The 19,813-nt window shown below is 35.8% G+C and overlaps 3 protein-coding genes across 5 annotated transcripts in view; 2 read left to right on the top strand and 1 right to left on the bottom strand.

Annotated features, from left to right (window-relative positions):
* Nucleotides 1-953: 953 nt before the first annotated feature.
* LOC113057537 (probable E3 ubiquitin-protein ligase TRIML1) lies at nucleotides 954-4,884 on the top strand. 2 transcript variants are annotated; one of them, XM_026224961.1, is made up of 6 exons: nucleotides 954-1,202; nucleotides 1,292-1,386; nucleotides 2,046-2,309; nucleotides 2,501-2,520; nucleotides 3,189-3,331; nucleotides 3,747-4,884. In XM_026224961.1, the coding sequence occupies exons 2-6, from the start codon at nucleotides 1,294-1,296 to the stop codon at nucleotides 4,295-4,297; spliced, it is 1,071 nt and encodes a 356-aa protein (XP_026080746.1). In that variant the 5' UTR covers nucleotides 954-1,202; nucleotides 1,292-1,293; the 3' UTR covers nucleotides 4,298-4,884. The 2 variants fall into 2 exon arrangements, with proteins under 2 accessions (XP_026080746.1, XP_026080747.1); XM_026224962.1 differs by having other exon boundaries at nucleotides 2,046-2,270.
* Nucleotides 4,885-5,190: 306 nt separating this feature from the next.
* On the bottom strand, nucleotides 5,191-12,912 carry LOC113057136 (hyaluronan-binding protein 2). Its single transcript, XM_026224244.1, has 14 exons — nucleotides 12,733-12,912; nucleotides 12,002-12,143; nucleotides 11,822-11,908; nucleotides 11,229-11,336; nucleotides 11,034-11,150; nucleotides 10,480-10,590; nucleotides 9,351-9,522; nucleotides 8,974-9,068; nucleotides 7,571-7,651; nucleotides 6,862-7,153; nucleotides 6,430-6,572; nucleotides 5,767-5,901; nucleotides 5,539-5,684; nucleotides 5,191-5,438 (listed from the first exon to the last, which is right to left on the bottom strand). Exons 1-14 carry the CDS (start codon nucleotides 12,841-12,843, stop codon nucleotides 5,274-5,276), a joined length of 1,905 nt encoding a protein of 634 aa, XP_026080029.1. The 5' UTR covers nucleotides 12,844-12,912; the 3' UTR covers nucleotides 5,191-5,273.
* A 3,603-nt stretch (nucleotides 12,913-16,515) lies between these two features.
* Nucleotides 16,516-19,813, top strand: part of atrnl1a (attractin-like 1a) — a 300,556-nt gene continuing 297,258 nt past the window's right edge. For both annotated transcript variants that reach the window (XM_026224245.1, XM_026224246.1), the window contains exon 1: nucleotides 16,516-17,260. In XM_026224245.1, the coding sequence (XP_026080030.1) occupies nucleotides 16,956-17,260 (305 nt within the window). In that variant the 5' untranslated portion in view covers nucleotides 16,516-16,955. The remainder of the gene's footprint in view (nucleotides 17,261-19,813) is intronic.

The raw sequence follows: 19,813 nt of genomic DNA on the forward strand, positions 1-19,813 counted from the left end.
TTATTTACTTTCCCTCCCAATATACTATTGTACAAACTAATGGCACTACTAGAAAGGAAAGCAAACTAGAAAATTAGGGAGATTTTCCTTTTATATATATATAAAAATATATATATATATATATATATATATATATATATATATATATATATATATATATATATATATATATATATATATTTTTTTTTTTTTTTTTTTTTTTTATGTATTCACAATATATTATTATTTTGTACATATTTTCTAAATGTATTTGTATGAAATATGAATTTACAAACTTATGATACAATTGAAAATGAATGCAAGCTATTTTACAAACTATTAATTTATTTACATATCTTTGTATTTGTGTTAAGGTATGCAAAATATTGAACAATACAAATTGTTACTGTTGCAGGGATGGTTTTACGTATTATGGATTGTGTCAGTATGGCATTATCATCTTCATCTTTATCAACATCAACTTTAGCATTATCATCATCTGTCATAAGTCATTTTCTGTCCTAAAGCTTGTAAACTAATCATCTGATTCTCCCAAGATGTCCAGCCATCTGCAAGCTCTGCTGCCATCTGCTGGATTCATCTGTGAGCAGGAGCTTAAAGATGAAGATTTTTTCTTACTATTTGTATTCAGTTTTTCTTTTTTATTCGTCTGTTCACACATTGTGTTCTCTTCTTCTCACTGTTCTGAATCGTAGGACCTCCTGCGTGCTACTGCATGAAGGCTGTAACTGACCTTTTCATGCACTTCCCAGAATCCACTTGTACTTTGTTTAACTGTGAGTAACATTAATAGCCACATTGTAGAGAGTATGCACAGGCTGTATTACAGAGCCTGGTTGTTATGAATCCACATGGGACAATGTCTCACTATCCACTTCTTTAAATACCACCTCTAAAAATGGCCTGGAGAGGAAGGGGTATGTGAGTGTCCTGTCACAGGTGGCGAGCAGCACTGCAGTGACAGATGCGTCACAGCGACAAGTCAAGGTGAATGCCATTTATCTCTGGCAGGATCGTGCCACTGTGACCCACCCATGTGATCTGCTTTCACTATTAGTGAAGCATGAGCTCCTTAAAATCTGGCTTGCTGGAACATCTACAGAGTTGCAAATGACCCCCTAAGGATTTGTGAAAGTAACATAAGGACTGTCTCTCAGTCTAACAACTCAGTCCAGCAAAGTGACATGAAAACTCAGTGTCAGGTAAGTTTTGTTCACTTTTATTTTTAATCCTAAAATTGTCAAAGTTTGCCTTAATTCCCATGCATGTTTTTCTCTGTTTACTCAACAAGACATGCAAAAAAATAGCCAGGATCATCTCATGAGGCAAAGGGAAGCGATCAGATGCAGACTGAAGAAACTGAATGGCAAGCAAAACGCAATCAAAGTGAGTCTAGTGTGTAAAATAAAATCAAGCGGTTCTTTTTTAAATATATCACAAAACACATTTCAATATTATCTTGATCTTATGTTTTGTGATCTCTCAAATTTTGGAGTAAAAAAAAAAATATATATATAAATATATAAGTATATTATTTACAAGTTTGTTTTATTTAAGACAATTATATACAGTAAGTACATCATAAAGCTATTTTAAGCCCTGTATTTTAGTTTGGGGTCAGTAAGTAGTTTTATTTGTATTGTATTGTACTGTATGTTATTTAAGAAAGAAAGGAAACAAAGAAAAAAGAAAGAAAGAAAAGTTATTTTCTTCAGCAATTATGCATTATGTTGATCAAAAATGACTAAATATATTTATGATTTTGCAATCTTTTGTAATGTTACAAATTCTGTCTTAAATAAATGCTGTTCTTTTATTAAAGAATCCAGAATGTACCATGGCTTTTACAAAAATATTAAGCAACAAAATCTGTAATATATTTAGTGTGTGTGTGTGTGTGTATATATATATATACCATTGTACTTTATAAACGATAAACCTCTTTTAAAACGATATAAAATGTACTTAAATGAAAATGAAATACAATTAATCTATATTTTACTGGATTGCCCAGTTGAGTCTAACCATCTTCCCATCTTCTTCAGTCAAAGTCCTCTGCAATGAGAGAAAGTATAGTGAAGAAGTATGAAGAGATGCGGAGAGTTCTGGAGGAGGACTGTAGGATCACTCTGTCCCTGCTGGAGATGGAGGAGACGGCTGCGGTCCGAGCGTTGGACAACCTCATTGAGGCAAACTGGGTCCTCCTGCGAGACATTGAGGTTCAGCTGAATGAAGGGATGATGGACAGTGAAAAACAGCTTGGTGACAGGGTGAGCCTTTTATCAGGAGAACAACTGGACAATAGACAGGTTGATCGTCATCTTTTTGTTTTACCTTAATCTACCATGAATTATGGGGTGTCATTATATAAAAACATCATGAATAGACCAATAATTCAAATGACCAACAATACATGGTGAAACCTGCCATCCCTGCAACATAATGCATTTTCATTATATATTTCTGCCTCTCTCTCTCTCTCTCTCTCTCTCTCTCATAGGTCACAATGTATGAGGACAGGTATGTATATTTATAACCCCACTTAAGAGAGATTGTTTTGTCACTATGTCAGGCATTCTAGCCTTCACTGGCACAATGAAATCTGAATGACTCATCTGCAAAGGCATTTCGGTTGTAGAGATCATGTTTGCCAGCGTCCAGTTCATGTTTAGGCTTATTTAATCTGCTGTTATGAACACTGTTTAGCTTACTTAAACAAACATTCTTAAATTATATCATCCATTCTATAGCTGGATGGGCTCATTGAGTTTACATGCACAAACATATTCTGATACCACTCAGAAATTAGTAGATTCCAATAGTCTAATATTTTAATATTCTAGTTTAGAAAAGTCTTAAGACATCTGCAATGCAGTATTCCTGTATTAATCTGAATTTTAGACCTTACTCTTAATTCAGTGAGGATTCATTAAGTAACATAAGTGGCAGTAAGACATTTATAATGTTACAAAAGTTTATTATACAATTATTATTAAATAAAATGCATACTGAGGAGAATTTTACTTTTTTAATGGGATGAATATTTTATGAATGGTACAGTTTGAATTATTTAGTGTAGCCAAACAAATAGTAATTCTAGTTACTAACCTTAAACTCAATATAACCCTCAACCTTTTATATAGAGGACAGGTGTTATCTGTGGTGCCTATCTACTTTCTGTTTGGCAGGATGCTGGAATTGCTAACAGCAACAGACCCAGGACTCATAAATCTTGATGAGGCTAAATCAGATCAGCTACTGGGCTTCACCAACAATTTACTACTGTTTATCCGCTCACAGATCCCCAACGCTAAGAGGCTGCTGAAGAGCTGTGAGTAAATGTCAACAGCACACAGCACATACAATTTATGATCATTTGCATGAACAATTTGCAGCAAATGAATGAATGTTACTTTTTTAGTTCACTGACAAACAAATTAACATTTCATATTCTTTCAAATATATAAACCAAATATATGGACATTGGTTTTTTTTTGCTTTTAAAGACCGCAACCCATAGGCAGTCCAATAAGCTAAATAATGCAAAGTGTCAAGACACTTTCTTTTTAAATAATTAAACTTATTTTAACTAGACTGCTTTGTTTTTAGAACACCTTGTCATGCACAAGATGGGAGACATAACATCAAATATGTCTGTTTATAATGCTTATGGAGAAAAACAATGGAAAAGTAGCACAGTGGAATGGAAAAATGCATTCTTTGTGAAGTTAGCGTACTTTTTGCAGATTCCTCAGAAGTGGTCCTGGACCCTTCCACTGCCCACCCTAAGCTGATTATTTCACCTGAAGGGGACTGTGCCACTTTCACAGATGTATGGCAAGATGTCCCTGAGCATGAGGGACGCTTTGACACCACCCTTAATGTCTTGAGCATCCAGTGCTGGGATTCTGGTCGCCATTACTGGGAGGTAGACGTGAGTGGAAAGATCTACTGGGAACTGGGTCTCACCTACCCATCCATCTCAAGAAAAGGCCAAAAGGAGGACTGCTGGTTGGGCCGACATGCTGAATCTTGGTGTTTGGAGTACTTTGATGGAGACTACAATGCCTGGCATGGAGGTACTGCTCATCCTTTACCCATTTCCACCTGCTTCCATCGGATAGGGATCTTCTGCAGTTTTCCTGGAGGTCTGGTGACATTTTTAGGGGTGGATAGCATGACTCCGCTCTACTCTTTCTGTGCTGGGACATTTACAGACTCTCTATATCTGGCTCTTTGTCCAGGTCATGATCTTCAGGGGACAAACTCGAAGCCTATTAGGATCTGTCGATCCTAATCATCTTTATACCTCATCCTTAAATGCATGTTGTAGAATTTAGAAGATAAGGAAAGCCTTCCTAGCACAGGGTTGTTTGATTTTACTTTGCCTTTGTGTAGATTAGATTTGTTAGTTGGTATTTTCCAGACCTAAAAATTAAACGTTATGAATTTTTTTGTAGAGTAACAGTTGATTAAACTGTACTGCAAACCTTTAACAAATGTGATTTCATTCATAATCAGTTAGAAGAATTAGCACTTCAAAATGGTATGGTAAAAGATATGCAAATACATATGCATGCCACATGTACACTAAGTATAGGGTTAGTAAAAAAAATATGTTTTAAAAGAACACTCTTATGCTCACCAAGGCTGTATTTATTTGACAAAAATACAGCAAATAACTGCAATATTGTGAAATATTATTACAATTTAAAATAACCGTTTTCTATTTTAATATATTTTCAAAATGAAATTGTAATCCTATAATGGCAAATTTGAATTCCAGCATCATTACTCCAGTCTTCAGTATCACATGATCCTTCAGAAATCATTCTGATTTTGCTCAAGAAACATTTCTTATTTTTCTAAAAGTTGAAAACATTAGTGCTGTTTATTATTATGTGGAAATTGAGACACATTTATTTCAAAAGTATTATAAAAGTTCAATATATATATATATTTTTGTAACAAGGCTGTTACTGTAATTTTCAATCAATTTAATTAATCCTTGCAGAATAGTAAATGTATTCATTTCTTTAAAAAAAAAACAGCTGACTACAAACTTATGAACATTTTAATGTGAAGATAACTTCTGTAACTGGAAGATATTTGTGTGTTTTAAAATTTGAAAACAAATTATGATGTATTTATCCCGCTGTCACACACTGAAGATAAAAAAAGAATAACACGATGACGCAAGCTTTTTTTAATTCATCAGAAGAATTATCTCAAACAGAAAACACTGTGGCCGTGGTTAATATTTCATAGACATGCTACTGTGGGACACTAATTTTTTTATTGATCCAATCCAAATATTTAAGGACTCTGGTATAGACGCCAGGCTTGTTCTTCTCCCCACAATTGTCTCCCCAGCTCACTACACCATAGATATAGTGTGTTTGATTTCGCTCACAGGTTAAAGGTCCACCAGAGTCACCCTGCCATAAAAGAGAGTTGAACGGTAATGTCATTGTTACAGCAGTGCCATTTCCATTTAATTATGGTAAACAACATTATACAGTTAAAATGATGACCCACCTGACAGGAATCTACTCCTCCCTTGAGATAACCAGCGCAAAACATGCCATCATCCAGCAAAGATGCATATACGTTTTTGCTGGAACAAGCCTCCTGAGAAATCAGCAAAACCTGTGCATCAAGCAAATGCATAGAGCCATACATCGCTACAGACAGGAAGGAAAAGAGAACAGATTCAGTCATTTCATAGTTCAACACAAATTCAGAAATAGACATATGGAAACATACACGTCTCTGTGGCTCCCCATCCAGAAATTCTGCATTCTGTTCCATCTGCAAACGGTTCTTTGGGCAAGCAGGCGGCCTTCACAAACTGAGTTTCCTTAGCACATTCTCCATTAGTAGTTTTCAGTTTTAAAAGAGCTGCACCACAAGAAAGAATTAAAAACAAAATAGAAAATACAAGAAAATAAAAAGTGTAGATTTTAAGTAGTTTTTTGAGCTTCTCATGATTTTTATCACTAAATAGCCAGATTAATTGCATGGAATATATATTAAAAAAAAAATAATGATCAAATTAACATTTTGGGGGTCTTTTCTTCTGAAATTCTTATTTCAATCAGGCCATTATTATTCGATTCTCATTCCCCTGCCCTTGTCTGTGCTTTTTGATCTTTTTCTGATTTAATGCTGGGGTTTCTCCTGTCTTGTGTGTTTCCGGAAATTTTGCCTAAATAAAGAATCCTACAGAAGAACTTTTAGTTCAGTTGTTTTCTTTGCATGAGACACCAACAACAAATTATGGGTAACCTATACCAGTTGTACAATACTTATTGCACTGCATATTGGTTTGAATGAGTGCTACATAATTTCAACAAAAAAATGGCTCACACTCAAAATAGTGCAAAGCGGATGGAGACAATTTGTGCAAATGAATGTCTACATACTCACCAATATCATTGTAGACAACATCAGGGGTTTCCTTATACTTCTCATGGATGATGGTGTCCTCAACCACCACGGTCTGATCTGTTTGCTCTTTTTGTATCAAATTTAGTCCTCCCAATAGAACTCTGTATTCATGCTTTTTATCACTGTACACACAACAAAATATAATAAAACCATTATACTTCATTTTCATTTTAATGTGAAACTAAATATATTGTTAGGAGACAATTTTCCAATTTATTAACCACAAAGAAACATTGAAGAATATTGAAATAATGCAGATAAGAAGTCAGATTTAATATTAAAAGCTCTTAAATTCAGATAGATATTAACTGAAGCAGTTAACAGTGTTCATGATCGAGTTTTTGAATTGTTCTGTGTTCAATGGGTGGATTATGTACTTTAATACTGTAGCCTACTAAAGGCCATACTTACATACAGTGGGCAGCAGTCAGCACCCAACAAGGCTTGATAAGGGTGCCTCCACAGATGTGTCTGTAGTCTTGGATGGTTCCCTTAGGCCTAACCTGGACTGATACTTGCCATGGATGGGCTCCAGGAATAGCTTTAAGACCTCCGTAAATCCGGTTAAGTTGTTTTTTCGGCTCAGGTTTACCACAGGTTAGAAAATTCTTTGTTAAAGTATAGTTCTTTGGTAAAGTGACTGGTGGGACAGTAGCAGGGGCTATCTGGGCTGAACTGGTGCTCTCTGGGGTTATGCTGCCATCTGGTATGTGACATTTGTGGAAATAAAGTATGAGGATTTGCATAGATTTTAGACATAATATTGACAATTAAGACTGGAATACACTACATGACTTTTGATTTCACCAAAATGTCTCTGAAGTATATGCATCTTATTTGAACGCATCGGTTGAATAAATGATTCAATGATTCACTCATAAAAACAGTCACTTGTCACCGCCATACCTTACAAAGACAATCAGAGTCATACAAACAGTAAAACAAAAAGTTATCGTGCTACATTAGATTTAGAATGATAATATCATTCAAATTACTATTGTTAAAGTTACAGCTTTTGGTTTAAGCTTTCAATGGAACATAACGGAATTTTAAACCATGCTACTGCACTGTCATCAGTTTTACCAGACATGGCATCTGGGCAATGATGAGGAAGTCTTACCTGTCTTAGCTGGTACGGTTGGTTGGAGAGGAGTTTCTTTTGGTGGAATACTGCCTAAGAATTCAGCTGTGGTGGGTCGAGCTGTGGACACCATTTTTATGGTAGTTGAATTCGATGCCGGTTTAGCAAAGTTAGATCATGTAATTTAATACATCTACTGATGTATCTACAGATCATGCTAGGTCATGGAATTTAATACATTTACTGATGTATCTGGTCAGAGAGGGTTCAAAGATATGATTCTTGATTTATTCATTCAAATGACTCTAAAGGCCATGTAATTTAAAGGGCAAAAGCATGCTGTTTGAGTTGTTGAGTTAGAGTTCATTATGTGAAAGTATATTGAACAAAAATTGTAAATGCAACACTTTTGTTTTTGCCCCCATTTTTTTATGAGCTGAACTCAAAGATCTAAGACTATTTCTATGTACACAAAAGGTCTATTTCTCTCAAATATTGTTCTCAAATCTGTCTAAATCTGAGTTAGTGAGCACGTCTCCTTTGCGGAGATCATCTATCCACCTCACAGGTGTGGCATATCAAGATGTTGATTAGAAAGCATGATTATTACACAGGTGTGCCTTAGGCTGGCCACAATAAAAGTCCACTTTAAAAGTGCAATTTTACTGTACTGGGGGGTCCGAAAACCAGTCAGTATCTGGTGTGACCACCATTTGCCTCACACAGTGCAACACATCTCCTTTGCATAGAGTTGATCAGGTTGTTGATTGTGGCCTGTGGAATGTTGTTCCACTCTTCTTCAATGGCTGTGTTAAGCTGCTGGATATTGGCGATTGTTGCAGCAGCTGTAGGGTGGTTGGTCTCAGACGATCTTGGAGGTGAAGATGCTGGATGTGAAGGTCTTGGGCTTGTGTGGTTACACATGGTCTACGGTTGTGAGGCTAGTTGTATGTACTGCCAAATTTTCTGAAACACCTATTGAGACGGCTTATGGTAGAGAAATGAACATTTAATTCACGGGCAACAACTCTGGTGGACATTCCTGCAGTCAGCATGCCAATTGCATGCTCCATTAAAAACCTGCAACATCTTTGGCATTGTGCTGTGTGATAAAACTTCACATTTTAGAGTGGCCTTTTATTGTGATCAGCCTAAGGCACACCTGTGCAATAATCATGATTTCTAATCAGCATCTTGATATGACACACCTGTGTGGGGGATGGATTATCTCAGCAAAGGAGAAGTGCTCACTAACACAGATTTAGACAGATTTCTGAACAATATTTGAGAGAAATAGGCCTTTTGTGTACATAGAAAAGTTTTAGATCTTTGAGTTCAGCTCATGAAAAATGGGGGCAAAACAAAAGTGTTGCATTTATAATTTTGTTCAGTGTATTTACAGTAGATTAGAAACCACACTGTATCTTTATCATCAGTCTTACCTGTCATGGGACATTTTCTGACATTACAATGATCCCATCGAAGTTTCTTGTCCTTCTTTATAAAGCACCATGGCTTCTTATCTCCATCAGGGTTTCTGTAATGAAGAATTTGCAGTTGAGTTGAAGGTTACCATGATTACAAGTCCACTGCAGATGAAGCCCAGCTACATGAATGTGTTTTTGTGCATATTCATCATGTGTATATTCAGTGCAGTCCAAAAGTCTGAGACCAGATTGAAAATCTGGCATTAAGATATATACATGTTAATTAAAGTTTTAGGATTCAAAAAATGCTAAATGTTTTCACATACAATGAAAGTACTGCTTCTCAATAATTAATGTGAGTCCTAGGCTCTTAGTCCACACATGTTTGTAACCTGCAGAAGTTATGCGGTCCCAAGCCTTCAGTAGATGCAAATGTCACTGAAGGAAAAACTCCTTTATCCAGAATGAACTCAGAGTTCCAGTCGAGACACTCATCCCCATCTTCTGTCTCAGACACCTTCCCTCTGTATGACTGTCCATCCCCCTCATAGCAGTCATCAGGGCCTGAGGATACAGTCACAGCACAGTGAGATTGTGGGATCATGTTGTCATGTTGTGAGAAAACCGTAAAACAAAAAATATCACATAAAAGAAACTTTGAGACCCTCAAGAGAATGTGTCTAATAAAAGTTCAGATTCAAACATCAGCAGGTATGGAAAGAAAACAAATGGCAGTCATGAGAATTTTATTTTTAATATATGACAATAATAATTGTGTAAATTCAAATTTAATCCACAGAAAAAAAATATAATAATTGTTACGGTAGTTGTTGCTGTGGAAAAAGTGTAGCATGTGAATAAGAACTAAAAATCAAAGTCAATGCAGGTTTAGCAATGTTAGTTCATGTAATTTAATACATCTGGGTCAGAAAGGGGTTCAAATATATGATTCTTGATTTACTGATTCAAATGACTAAACAATTACAGTGTGTGACATTTTGTACAGTATTTTTTTTTTATAAGGATATAATAAAGGTTATAATTTACACTTTTCATTTGTAATTAAACACAGTTGTAAAAACAACTTTAAAATGTGTTTCTTAAATATTTTTCTTTGTCTGTAAAGTGAACTGAAAAAAAAGAACAAGTATCAAGAACTTTGAAACCCCAAAGTAATAAAAAACAATTTTTATCAGTAACAGACATTGACATTTTATTGTTGTTATTTACATTATGTACGAAGTGCCAAATAATATATATATATATATATATATATATATATATATATATATATATATATATATATATATATATATATATATATATATATATTATATTTTAGAAATGTAAAGCATTTTAGTGGTTTTTATATATATATATATAAATATATATATATATATATATATATATAAACCACTAAAATGCTTTACATTTCTAAATTATGTTTTAAATTCAGAATCTTTTGTACACAGAAATTCATCTGAGGAAAGAAAAGCAGTGTCTCTGTAATCACACACTCACCTACTTTACAGTATTGTCCACTGTAACCATCAGGACAGATGCACTCAAAATCACCGTCGTCTACAACACATCTGCCGTTATTCTGACACGGGTTTGGATTACATGGAGTAGCTAAACAAAAAGGCAAAAATCATTAACAGAACATTTACTGTGACATTTCTGTTATGTTTTGCTTTGCTCCCCATAGTTTTCCTGTGCTCCTTGATTAGTTTATTTGCTTCCACCTGTGTCTGATTTATTATCTTGTTTGTCTGCAAAATTTAAGTCCTGTGTCGTCCCCTGGTCCTTCATCTGCTATTAGATGTGTCAGTGTGTCGTGCTACCGCTTTCTCCTGGTTATATCAATAAAGGACTGTTTTTTGGACTACCCTGCATCGTGAGCTTTAATTAACTTTTAATTACTGTTTCATGTAAAACCCACATATCTTCAGCGCATAGAAATCTGATTTAGTTGTAGACCAATTTTACTCTTTGGCCTGAGCATTCTAGAACCACATCAGAAGATCAAGAAACAGTGTTTTGGTGCAGCTTGAGTCCAGTGCAGTGTGTCTTACGTATTTTGCAGTTTGGTGGTGCAAATGGTGGAATACACTTGCACTTATAGTAGGGAGGAGACTGGGTCAGAAGACACAGTCCTGTCCCACATGCTCCACTCTTGCAAACCCTTTTCCCTAAAACAAACATCAAATGTTTCTCAAAACTTCAGTGGTCTACTGTATATGAGCAGGTGGTGTGAAGTTAACTCATACCTCTCTGGCATCTTCTACCTACAAATTGCTTTGGGCATTTGCATATGAATTGATCTTTCTTTTCTTCACACTGCCCCCCATTCAGGCATGGATTTGGACTGCATTTTCCTGAATAACCAAAAGGGGAAATGTTTATTTGCATTATTTTTGTAAGATATTTTAAAACCTAATTTATTCCATCAATGGCAACGTTGAATTTTCAGTAGCTACTACTCCAGTCTTCTGTATCACTGGATCCTAAAATAATTATAATATTCTGATTTGGTGCTAAAGAAAAAAATTCTTCAGATTATTATTCTTTTCAATGGTGAAAACATTAATGTTGCTTAATATTGTTGTGGAAAGCATGCTATTCTCTTCTTCAGGATCCTCTGATGAATAGAACAGTATTTATTTAAATTATTTGAAATCAAAGATCTTTTGTAATATTAGAAGTGTCTTTACTGTTACTTTTAATTAATTTAATGTGTCCTTGTTGAATAAAAGTATCCATTTCCTCTAAAAAAATTAAATCAAAATAATAAACATGCTAACCCCAGATGTATACGGTAGTATGCACAATATGAGTAAGAAATCTGTTTAATGAATCATACCTCTTACACCTTGAAGCTCAAACAGCCAATCGTTTGCATCGTCGTCATCATCAGAGTCACGTGAGCTTTCAAACTCAGCCTTCAGGACTGATATCATAAGTTGTAAATAGGACATTTGGATTTAAAGACATATAAATATGGATACGTATTATATTTCAACTCCAAAAGGTGACCACTTACTCGCCAGTCTTTCTTTGCCTCTCTTTGCACGATGTCTACCACCAGGTCTCTCAGGTTTATCTTGTGGTCCGGGTTTCTCATGTTGCCCATGTTTCCCACGTTCCTCAAGCTTATCATGTTTATCATGTTTTTCTTTATTCAACTGTTGAGAGATAAGAAACTGCTCAGGAAATGCACTATTTTATTAAGACCAGCTAAATGTGATTAAAAGCTGATATTCACACATTAGACTGTATGAAAACATATTTCATACTGCAATTTGATGTTGAGATTGATACAACATCTGAAAACTGAATAAATTAGCTTTCCATTGATGTGTGGTTTGTTAGGATGATATTTGGCCGAGATACAACTATTTGAAAATCTGGAATCAGAGGGTGCAAAAATATCTAAATATTGAGAAAATCGCCTTTAATGTTGTCCAAATAAAGTCAATAGCAATGCATGTTACTAATCAATAATTACGTTTTCATGTATTTATGGCAGAACATTTACAAAATATCTTCATGGAACATAATCTCTACTTAATAACGTAATAATTTTTGACAGAAAAATGTATCATCATGTCTTGTTATTGCTACAAATATTCCCGTGTGATTTAAGATTGGTTTTGTGGTCCAGGGTCACATATAGAATCACTTAAATTCCATCCAGATTAAAAATCTGTTAAGTACAACAATGTAATTTAATAATAACATGGGGTATATCAGTATACAACTGTTCATACACACCTTTGCAGGAACAATGACAGCACAGAGAAAGAGGAGCAGCAGACACAGTTTGAGATTCATGCTGGCCGTTGGTCTCTGAAGCAGTGACACACTGCAGATCTTACTTCGCATATAAGGTCAGTGTCCTTTGAGTGTGTGGGTGTTTATGTCTATACAAGTGTGTGTGAATGGTTAACAGGCATACAGGTTTCTGTGGGTCTGTGGGTCTGAGCAATGAACAAAATTCAAACCACTCATTCATGGATTTCAAAAGTCTTATCTCTAGTTTATCTACACTTGGGTGCAAGCGAGTACAGTCTGATACAATTTCTTTGGTCATTACATGACTAATACATTCCATACTTTCAAAATACATTAAAATGTGATTGTCGCATTATTAAGAGATGCTAAATAATTAAGTAAGCAGTAATCATATCTGCAAAAAAGTCCTGCAGAGAAAGTTTCTGGATTATTGGATATGCTTGCAGGTCACAGATCATATTGACAAAGTGGGATACTGTTTGTTTCATTGCAGACTTTGTCCGAAATGTGGATTGTGAGAGGTCATGCTTTCCGAAGAGGATTTTAAAGGTAGAAGGCAAAAAGTTGAATATAAATATGTTAAATAACACATTGTCATGATTCACATTGGGAGCACACGAACAAAGAGTGAGGAGTAATGCAAATCCAAAGTATTTGATAAACACAAAGCTGGGAAAACAGGAACACGGGAAACACAGAACACGAAATGACATTTAACAGCAGATGGGAAATGAAGGGCAGAACACACTTTAAATACAAAGTAACTAATGAATCCCAGCTCAAACCAGTAGAACTAAAAACTGACAAGAATAGGAAAAACCAAATATGGGCATAAACATTAAATTAGAGCATGTAAGGTAAGGGAGGAAAACACAACAGGAGATATGGAGTCTGACACACATGATCCGTACTGTTTCTTTCTTTATTTTGTTTTATTTTTTTTACAATAGTGAGCAGAAAAAAACTAAATTCTGTCACTAATTAGTCACCTGCATGTCGTTTCAAACCCATAAAACCTTCATTCATCTTTGGAACACAAATTAAGATATTTTTGATCAAATCTGAGAGTTTTCTGATCCCACATAGAAAGCAATGCAACTGACACGTTCAAGGCCCAGAAAGGTATAAGGACACTGTTAAAAAAGTAGTCCTTATTTTTGTTTTCTTTGCAAACAGAAACTATTATCGTGGCTTCATAACATTACGGTTAAACCACCGATGCCATGTGGACTATTTTAACAATATCATTTCTGGGCCTTGAACATGGTAGGTGCTTTGCTGTCCATACAGGGTCAGAAAGCTCTTGGATTTCATTAAAACTATTTTAATTTGTGTTCGGAAGACAAACGAAGGTCTTAAGGGCTAAGGATTTGCGCTTGCTCTCTCTCCTTAGGTGTTTGGAACGACATGAGGGTGAGTAATTAATAACAGAATCTTTAATTTTTGGGTGAACTATCCCTTTAAGAGTAACACAAAACTAATCATTGCTTTATTTTACATCTGGACAATCTGAATTAAACAAACCATAAATGTATCAAATACATTCTTATCTGCCAAATATACTGCCATATTCCCAAATGTCCAATATATTCTCCGTCGTCTGTCTCTACTTTGATTCTGCTAGCCTCACACATGTTAAAGTATAGTGTCCCTACAGCACCTTCAGTATCTCACAACACGAGGGCGCTAGAATATACCTTAATATAACATCATTAATATGAAAGCACTATAAAAACAGTCACCACTGAACTCCAGCTTATTATTCATTTTTTATGATAGTCATTAGAATGCACACATCACTCCATAACATATATTTATAGGGTACTTAACATGTAATTCTAAAAAGATAAATGATGTAGCTCCTACACGTCTTTATTATCTCCTGGTGAAATACTTCATAGACAGCCTATAATGTATTGTAACACTAGACACAGAAACACACACGCTGACACTTCTTCAGTGATTCATCTCCAGCTGCACATAATTTCTGCATCAGTAACATGATAAAGACTATGATGAAACAGTGCAACCTAACCCCCTCTCTCTGGATAATACTTTCTGTTATTGTGCAATAGATCTATTGACAGTGATGGTGATGTATATGTGTTTATCTGGGTTACTGCTTTCTAAATGTAGGTTTAATAACAAAATAGAAAAAGATAAAGTAAATCCGTGAAGCTGGAGAGGATGATTAGTGATTTCATGAACAGAGAGAAACTGAATGTGAGTGAGAAAGTAGGACGATTTTTAGGAACATTCTTGAATAAAGAGAAGGTCAGATGTTTGAGCCCCCTTCACACATGCAGACGGAGGATTCTGCCCCTCACTAGCTCACAAAAGAGAGTGTGTATGCTGTCAGGACAGATGGTAGGCTCTATTGCATAATCTGTTTCTGCTATAAATCGTTTACAGAATGTGCTATCACATGTTTATCCTCCTAGTCACTGTTCCACAACCATTTCCATTGCAGGTGCCTTGGCTGATGTGTTCACTATGACCTATTTAAAGTTATCCAAGAGGGAAAATGTAAAACACAGCAAAATAAACCAAAACTGTCTCATGGGGCTTGTGTTTTAAATTAAGCGCATTTAATACTTGTGAGACTGACAAGCCATTTCAGTTTCTTTTTATAGCTCTTTACAGGAGCAGTGGGGCTTGTGTGTGCTGTCATTCTTCAGTATGTTGACGAGAAATTAGCTTGATTTTCATCTGGCAAATCTTCAAACAGCAGTGCTTGTTGTAGCAGCCCATAAAGTCTGGTTTTGCTTCCCATGCCCTGAAATCAACCTCAGTTATGCCCCTTTCCAGTGGGACAGTCAGGTTACATAAAATGGTACAAATATGGTTAATATCAAAGTTTTTTTCCTTATTAACACAAAGGATGCCACATCTCTCTGTTTACCTTGGTTTCTATCAACAGAGCCAATCTAATTTTCCTGAGAGAGAAAGAGCATTTCTCCTGAGTGAGATAATTTTATTTTTCTCCCACTGTGAGTGTGCCGAGGAGAGTATGACCTTCTGAGAATGTTGTTGACATTCCTTAATATACTCTATATGATACCTGGCATATAGAGTCATTTTCTGTTGTCCTATGATCACTGCAAATGCTTCAAAGAACATTATCATCCTCAAAAAGCAGTATCACTTATGCGTCTAGAACTGTTTTAAGGTATTTAACTCAGATAAGTGAACAATGGATAATTCTGCAAATAAACAGTTACAGCTAGTTACACAATCTAAAATAAATATTCTGGAGGCTGATCCAGAAATATGACTCATGTTTCTCAGGAGTTGTTGATGTTTGTTTGAGACATAACATTCCAGTTAGACTAATGGTTTACTGGCAGTCTAGTAGTAATATCTTTACTTGAGAGAGAGAGAGAGAGAGAGAGAGAGAGAGAAAGAATAAACGTTTATGCTAAGATCATGAGAGAATATTGACAAAATCTTTTTGTATTCTGTAGAATGTATAGACAAATTTTGTGTGTGTCTGCAATATCCCTTTAAGTTGTGACCTTAATAAAACAAGCCCAAATCTGCATGTTCTCTTAAAGCTTCATTACCCCTGCACAAAATAATGGAGCGCTGTCGCTTTAAGTATAAAACGACTAGTTTCCTATCCTACTATGATAAAGGATCTGCTCTTGAATATTAATTGCCTCACGTGACCGAATGGACGCTAGAGCAAGGTTACCAAGCAACGTCAGCGTAATCTACTTAATATTCATAAGCTAAACCTTTTCCGTAGTGAGATTCGTCGTTGGCTCTGAGCTCAGCAGGAGCAGGAGCAGCAGCAGCGGGGAACTGCACATTGTTTTGGATGAGAGTTTCGCTGTCATTCTTCTCCGAGTGCATCTCTGAGATAAACAAAGGCGAAACGGCAACAGCAGCACGGCTTATTGTTTTAGCTGCAAATGATGCTGTTATTTTTGCGACTGTGGAGCCACAGTTTAACATAACTGCACATCTGTAACGTTATCTCAAATGTCGCTATTTCTGGAATGACACGGTTTTAGGCGACAAGGATTTTTAATTTTTGGGGAATAACGCGCTAAAGTAGATGCTTTACCTCGAAAACTGACTGGGGAAAGTTACGTTAACGTTAAATATTGGAAATAATAAATCCCTGCATTGTGACGATGACAACAAACTACAAATTGTAACAAAACTACAAGGAGTGGAAATTCACAGTTTGAAAGCTAATGAAGTCTAATGAAGACTGTCATCTCATCGCAATGCTTAGATCAGAGGAGAACAGGAGGATTGATTTTGGCAGAAGAAGAATGTCTCCACGCTTCACCACGAGGTGTTCTCCCCTGTGTGGGACTCAGGGGCTCAGGACGTACCTGTTCGTGTTTATGGTGTTTTACCTGTTAGTGTGCACTGAAGGGTCCTATTCTAAAACCTGTGATAAAAACTGCATCTTTGGAAGATGTATCAATGGAACTTGCGTCTGTGAACGGGGATGGGCTGGGGATCAATGTCAACACTGCCAAGGGAGATTCAAGTAAGTAACGCTTTCCTCTCCGTGTAACAGGTTATGTGTGGCGTTAGCAACACCTAAAGGCGGATTGCATGAGTGTGGCGTTGGAAGAACAATCCTTCTTTGTTAAAATGTTTGCTTTACTGTTATCAAGTGCTTAAAAACCAGAAATTGGGGGAAAATGGGTTTTAGGTTTGTTTCTTTTCTAGTCTGCTACTTCGTGTATCTTCAGGAGGGTATCTTGTAAATCAAATTTTAATTAGGTACACATGCATTACAAAGATTGCTTAGTACATGCTTATTACATTATGCCACTATAGTCAAATACTGATTCTTTAAAGGTCACAACCGTTGCTTTAGAGTTAAGTCAGAAGAAAACATTCAAAAAAAACTCAACACTAGCATTCTCTATTCTTTTTATATTCTATTTGTTTCATTTTTATTTATTATATTTAAAACCCCATGCTACGTTTACTATGTTTAAGACAACTGAGACTTGCTATAGCACTTATATATCATTGCTCTTTCGTTGTAAGTCGCTTTGGATAAAAGCGTCTGCTAAATGACTAAATGTAAAGGTAAATATGCAGAATGAGATCATTTCAGCATGTCATATATAACAAAAATGAAACATTTGTATCTAGCAAAACATCAAATACAATAGAACTGATTGTATGTATATTGAGATATTTCTTTCATGATTCTCATCAGGTCTACCTTGAAGTTTTCTATGCATTCAGAAATTTGTGTGGGAAAACTCTTGACGGACCCATATTAATGAAAAGGTGTCTTTAATATCTCATTTGTTTCTACATCAAGGAGATCATATGGAGAGCAAATTAAGACTTCTGCCAAACCAACCAGGGGTGCATTTCCCAAAAGCATAGTTGCTAACGTGTTAGCAACTTAGTTGGTTGGCAATGGGAAATTGTATTGCAACCAACAAAGTTGCTTACTTAGTTAGCAACTATGCTTTTGGGAAACACTCCCCTGAGTGATCTCATATCTCCAGTTTTCAAAAGAGATCTCAGTAATGTTATAAACTACTCAGACTTTTTCAAACGGTCAATATAAAGTGACGTGACGTGACATTCAGCCAAGTATGGTGACCCATACTCAGAATTTGTGCTCTGCATTTAACCCATCCGAAGTGCACACACACAGAGCAGTGAACACACACACACTGTGAACACACACCCGGAGCAGTGGGCAGCCATTTATGCTGCGGCGCCCGGGGAGCAGTTGGGGGTTCGGTGCCTTGCTCAAGGGCACCTAAGTCGTGGTATTGAAGGTGGAATAAATAACTTTTTCTCAGCACGGGATTGTCTGTCCAGTATTCCACACATTCACTTTAAGGCGCTATACTATATATAAGAAAGATCTGAAAAAAAGTTGATGTTAAAATGAAATATAATTGAGAACTGAATGTAATCTCCTGAGCTATGAATGAGCACCTCTGAGTCTTATTCTCAGCGGCTGTAACTAAAGGTTTAGAATACGTAAATGCACATTTAGTGGTTAAGTAGTTGATTTCAGAGGTATAATTACATTGGTGTTTAAAAAACGGTTTCCTCCTTGAGTTCAAATACATTGAGCTCTAGTAAGGGATAATGATGTGGTGTGTTTAGAGTGTTTGAACTGGCCTTGTGCTCTCTCTCTGAAGAATCAGCCATGCTGATTATATTCATTCATGCCTAAGTAAGTGGCATGTTATCTTCTCCAATCATAACTTCTGGGTTCAGATGAAGTGTGAAAGAAGGTGCAGATGGAGCCTGTATCTCCTATGTGTAGTTTTCAGCTGCACTTTCATCAAAATTTGGTTACTTGAATGCTGTATATCTAAAAATAGTCCTTGGAACATTAGGGGAAGTGTCACTCAGAGTGCCTTCTGGGAAGGTGAGGAGCTTATAAAAGAGCTTAACTGAAGAATCTGACCTTGTATTTCCCTTTTGACAATCTCCACAGATGTCTGTTTCATTTCTAAATGTCATGTAATCTGTCAGAGAAGTGCTTTTCAGTAAGAGATTTAAGGAAAAGTTCATCAAAAAAAATTAAATTTTTTACATTATATTTTTTTTCATTGATGTTCTTTCATGTCATTCCAAAGCCATACGAATTTTTATTTCACTGTGGAACACAAAAAGAAAAATCCTGAAGCATTGTACACTAAAAAGAATTGTATCCTTTTTTTTTCTCTTTCTCTCTCTCTCTTTTTTTTGCAGCTACAAAGAGTGGGGATGCTTTCAAGCTTTATAAAAGGATTTGTCTGCAGTATTCAAAGTTTTTCCAATTCCTCAAATACATCCTGTGAGAAAAGTCCAAAATGTAACTACTTCACCATGCCAGTGCATATAATTGTGCATGGTTACAGCTTCATGCTTGACATTAATGGATTTAGAGACATGTTTTGTATGTCTCTCTGGTTTAGAAAAAAAAATGAACAAGCTGCTCTCCATTTATAATTTATTTCTTTCATCAACATACTTGGTTATCCCGAGGGAGTCAAAAATCTTCATACAGATATTTCAGAAAGATTCTCTTGTTGATGGTCTTTAACTGTGGGCACAGTATGCCAGG

The sequence above is a fragment of the Carassius auratus genome, chromosome 38 (assembly GCF_003368295.1).
Source record: "Carassius auratus strain Wakin chromosome 38, ASM336829v1, whole genome shotgun sequence".
Taxonomy (NCBI): domain Eukaryota; kingdom Metazoa; phylum Chordata; class Actinopteri; order Cypriniformes; family Cyprinidae; genus Carassius; species Carassius auratus.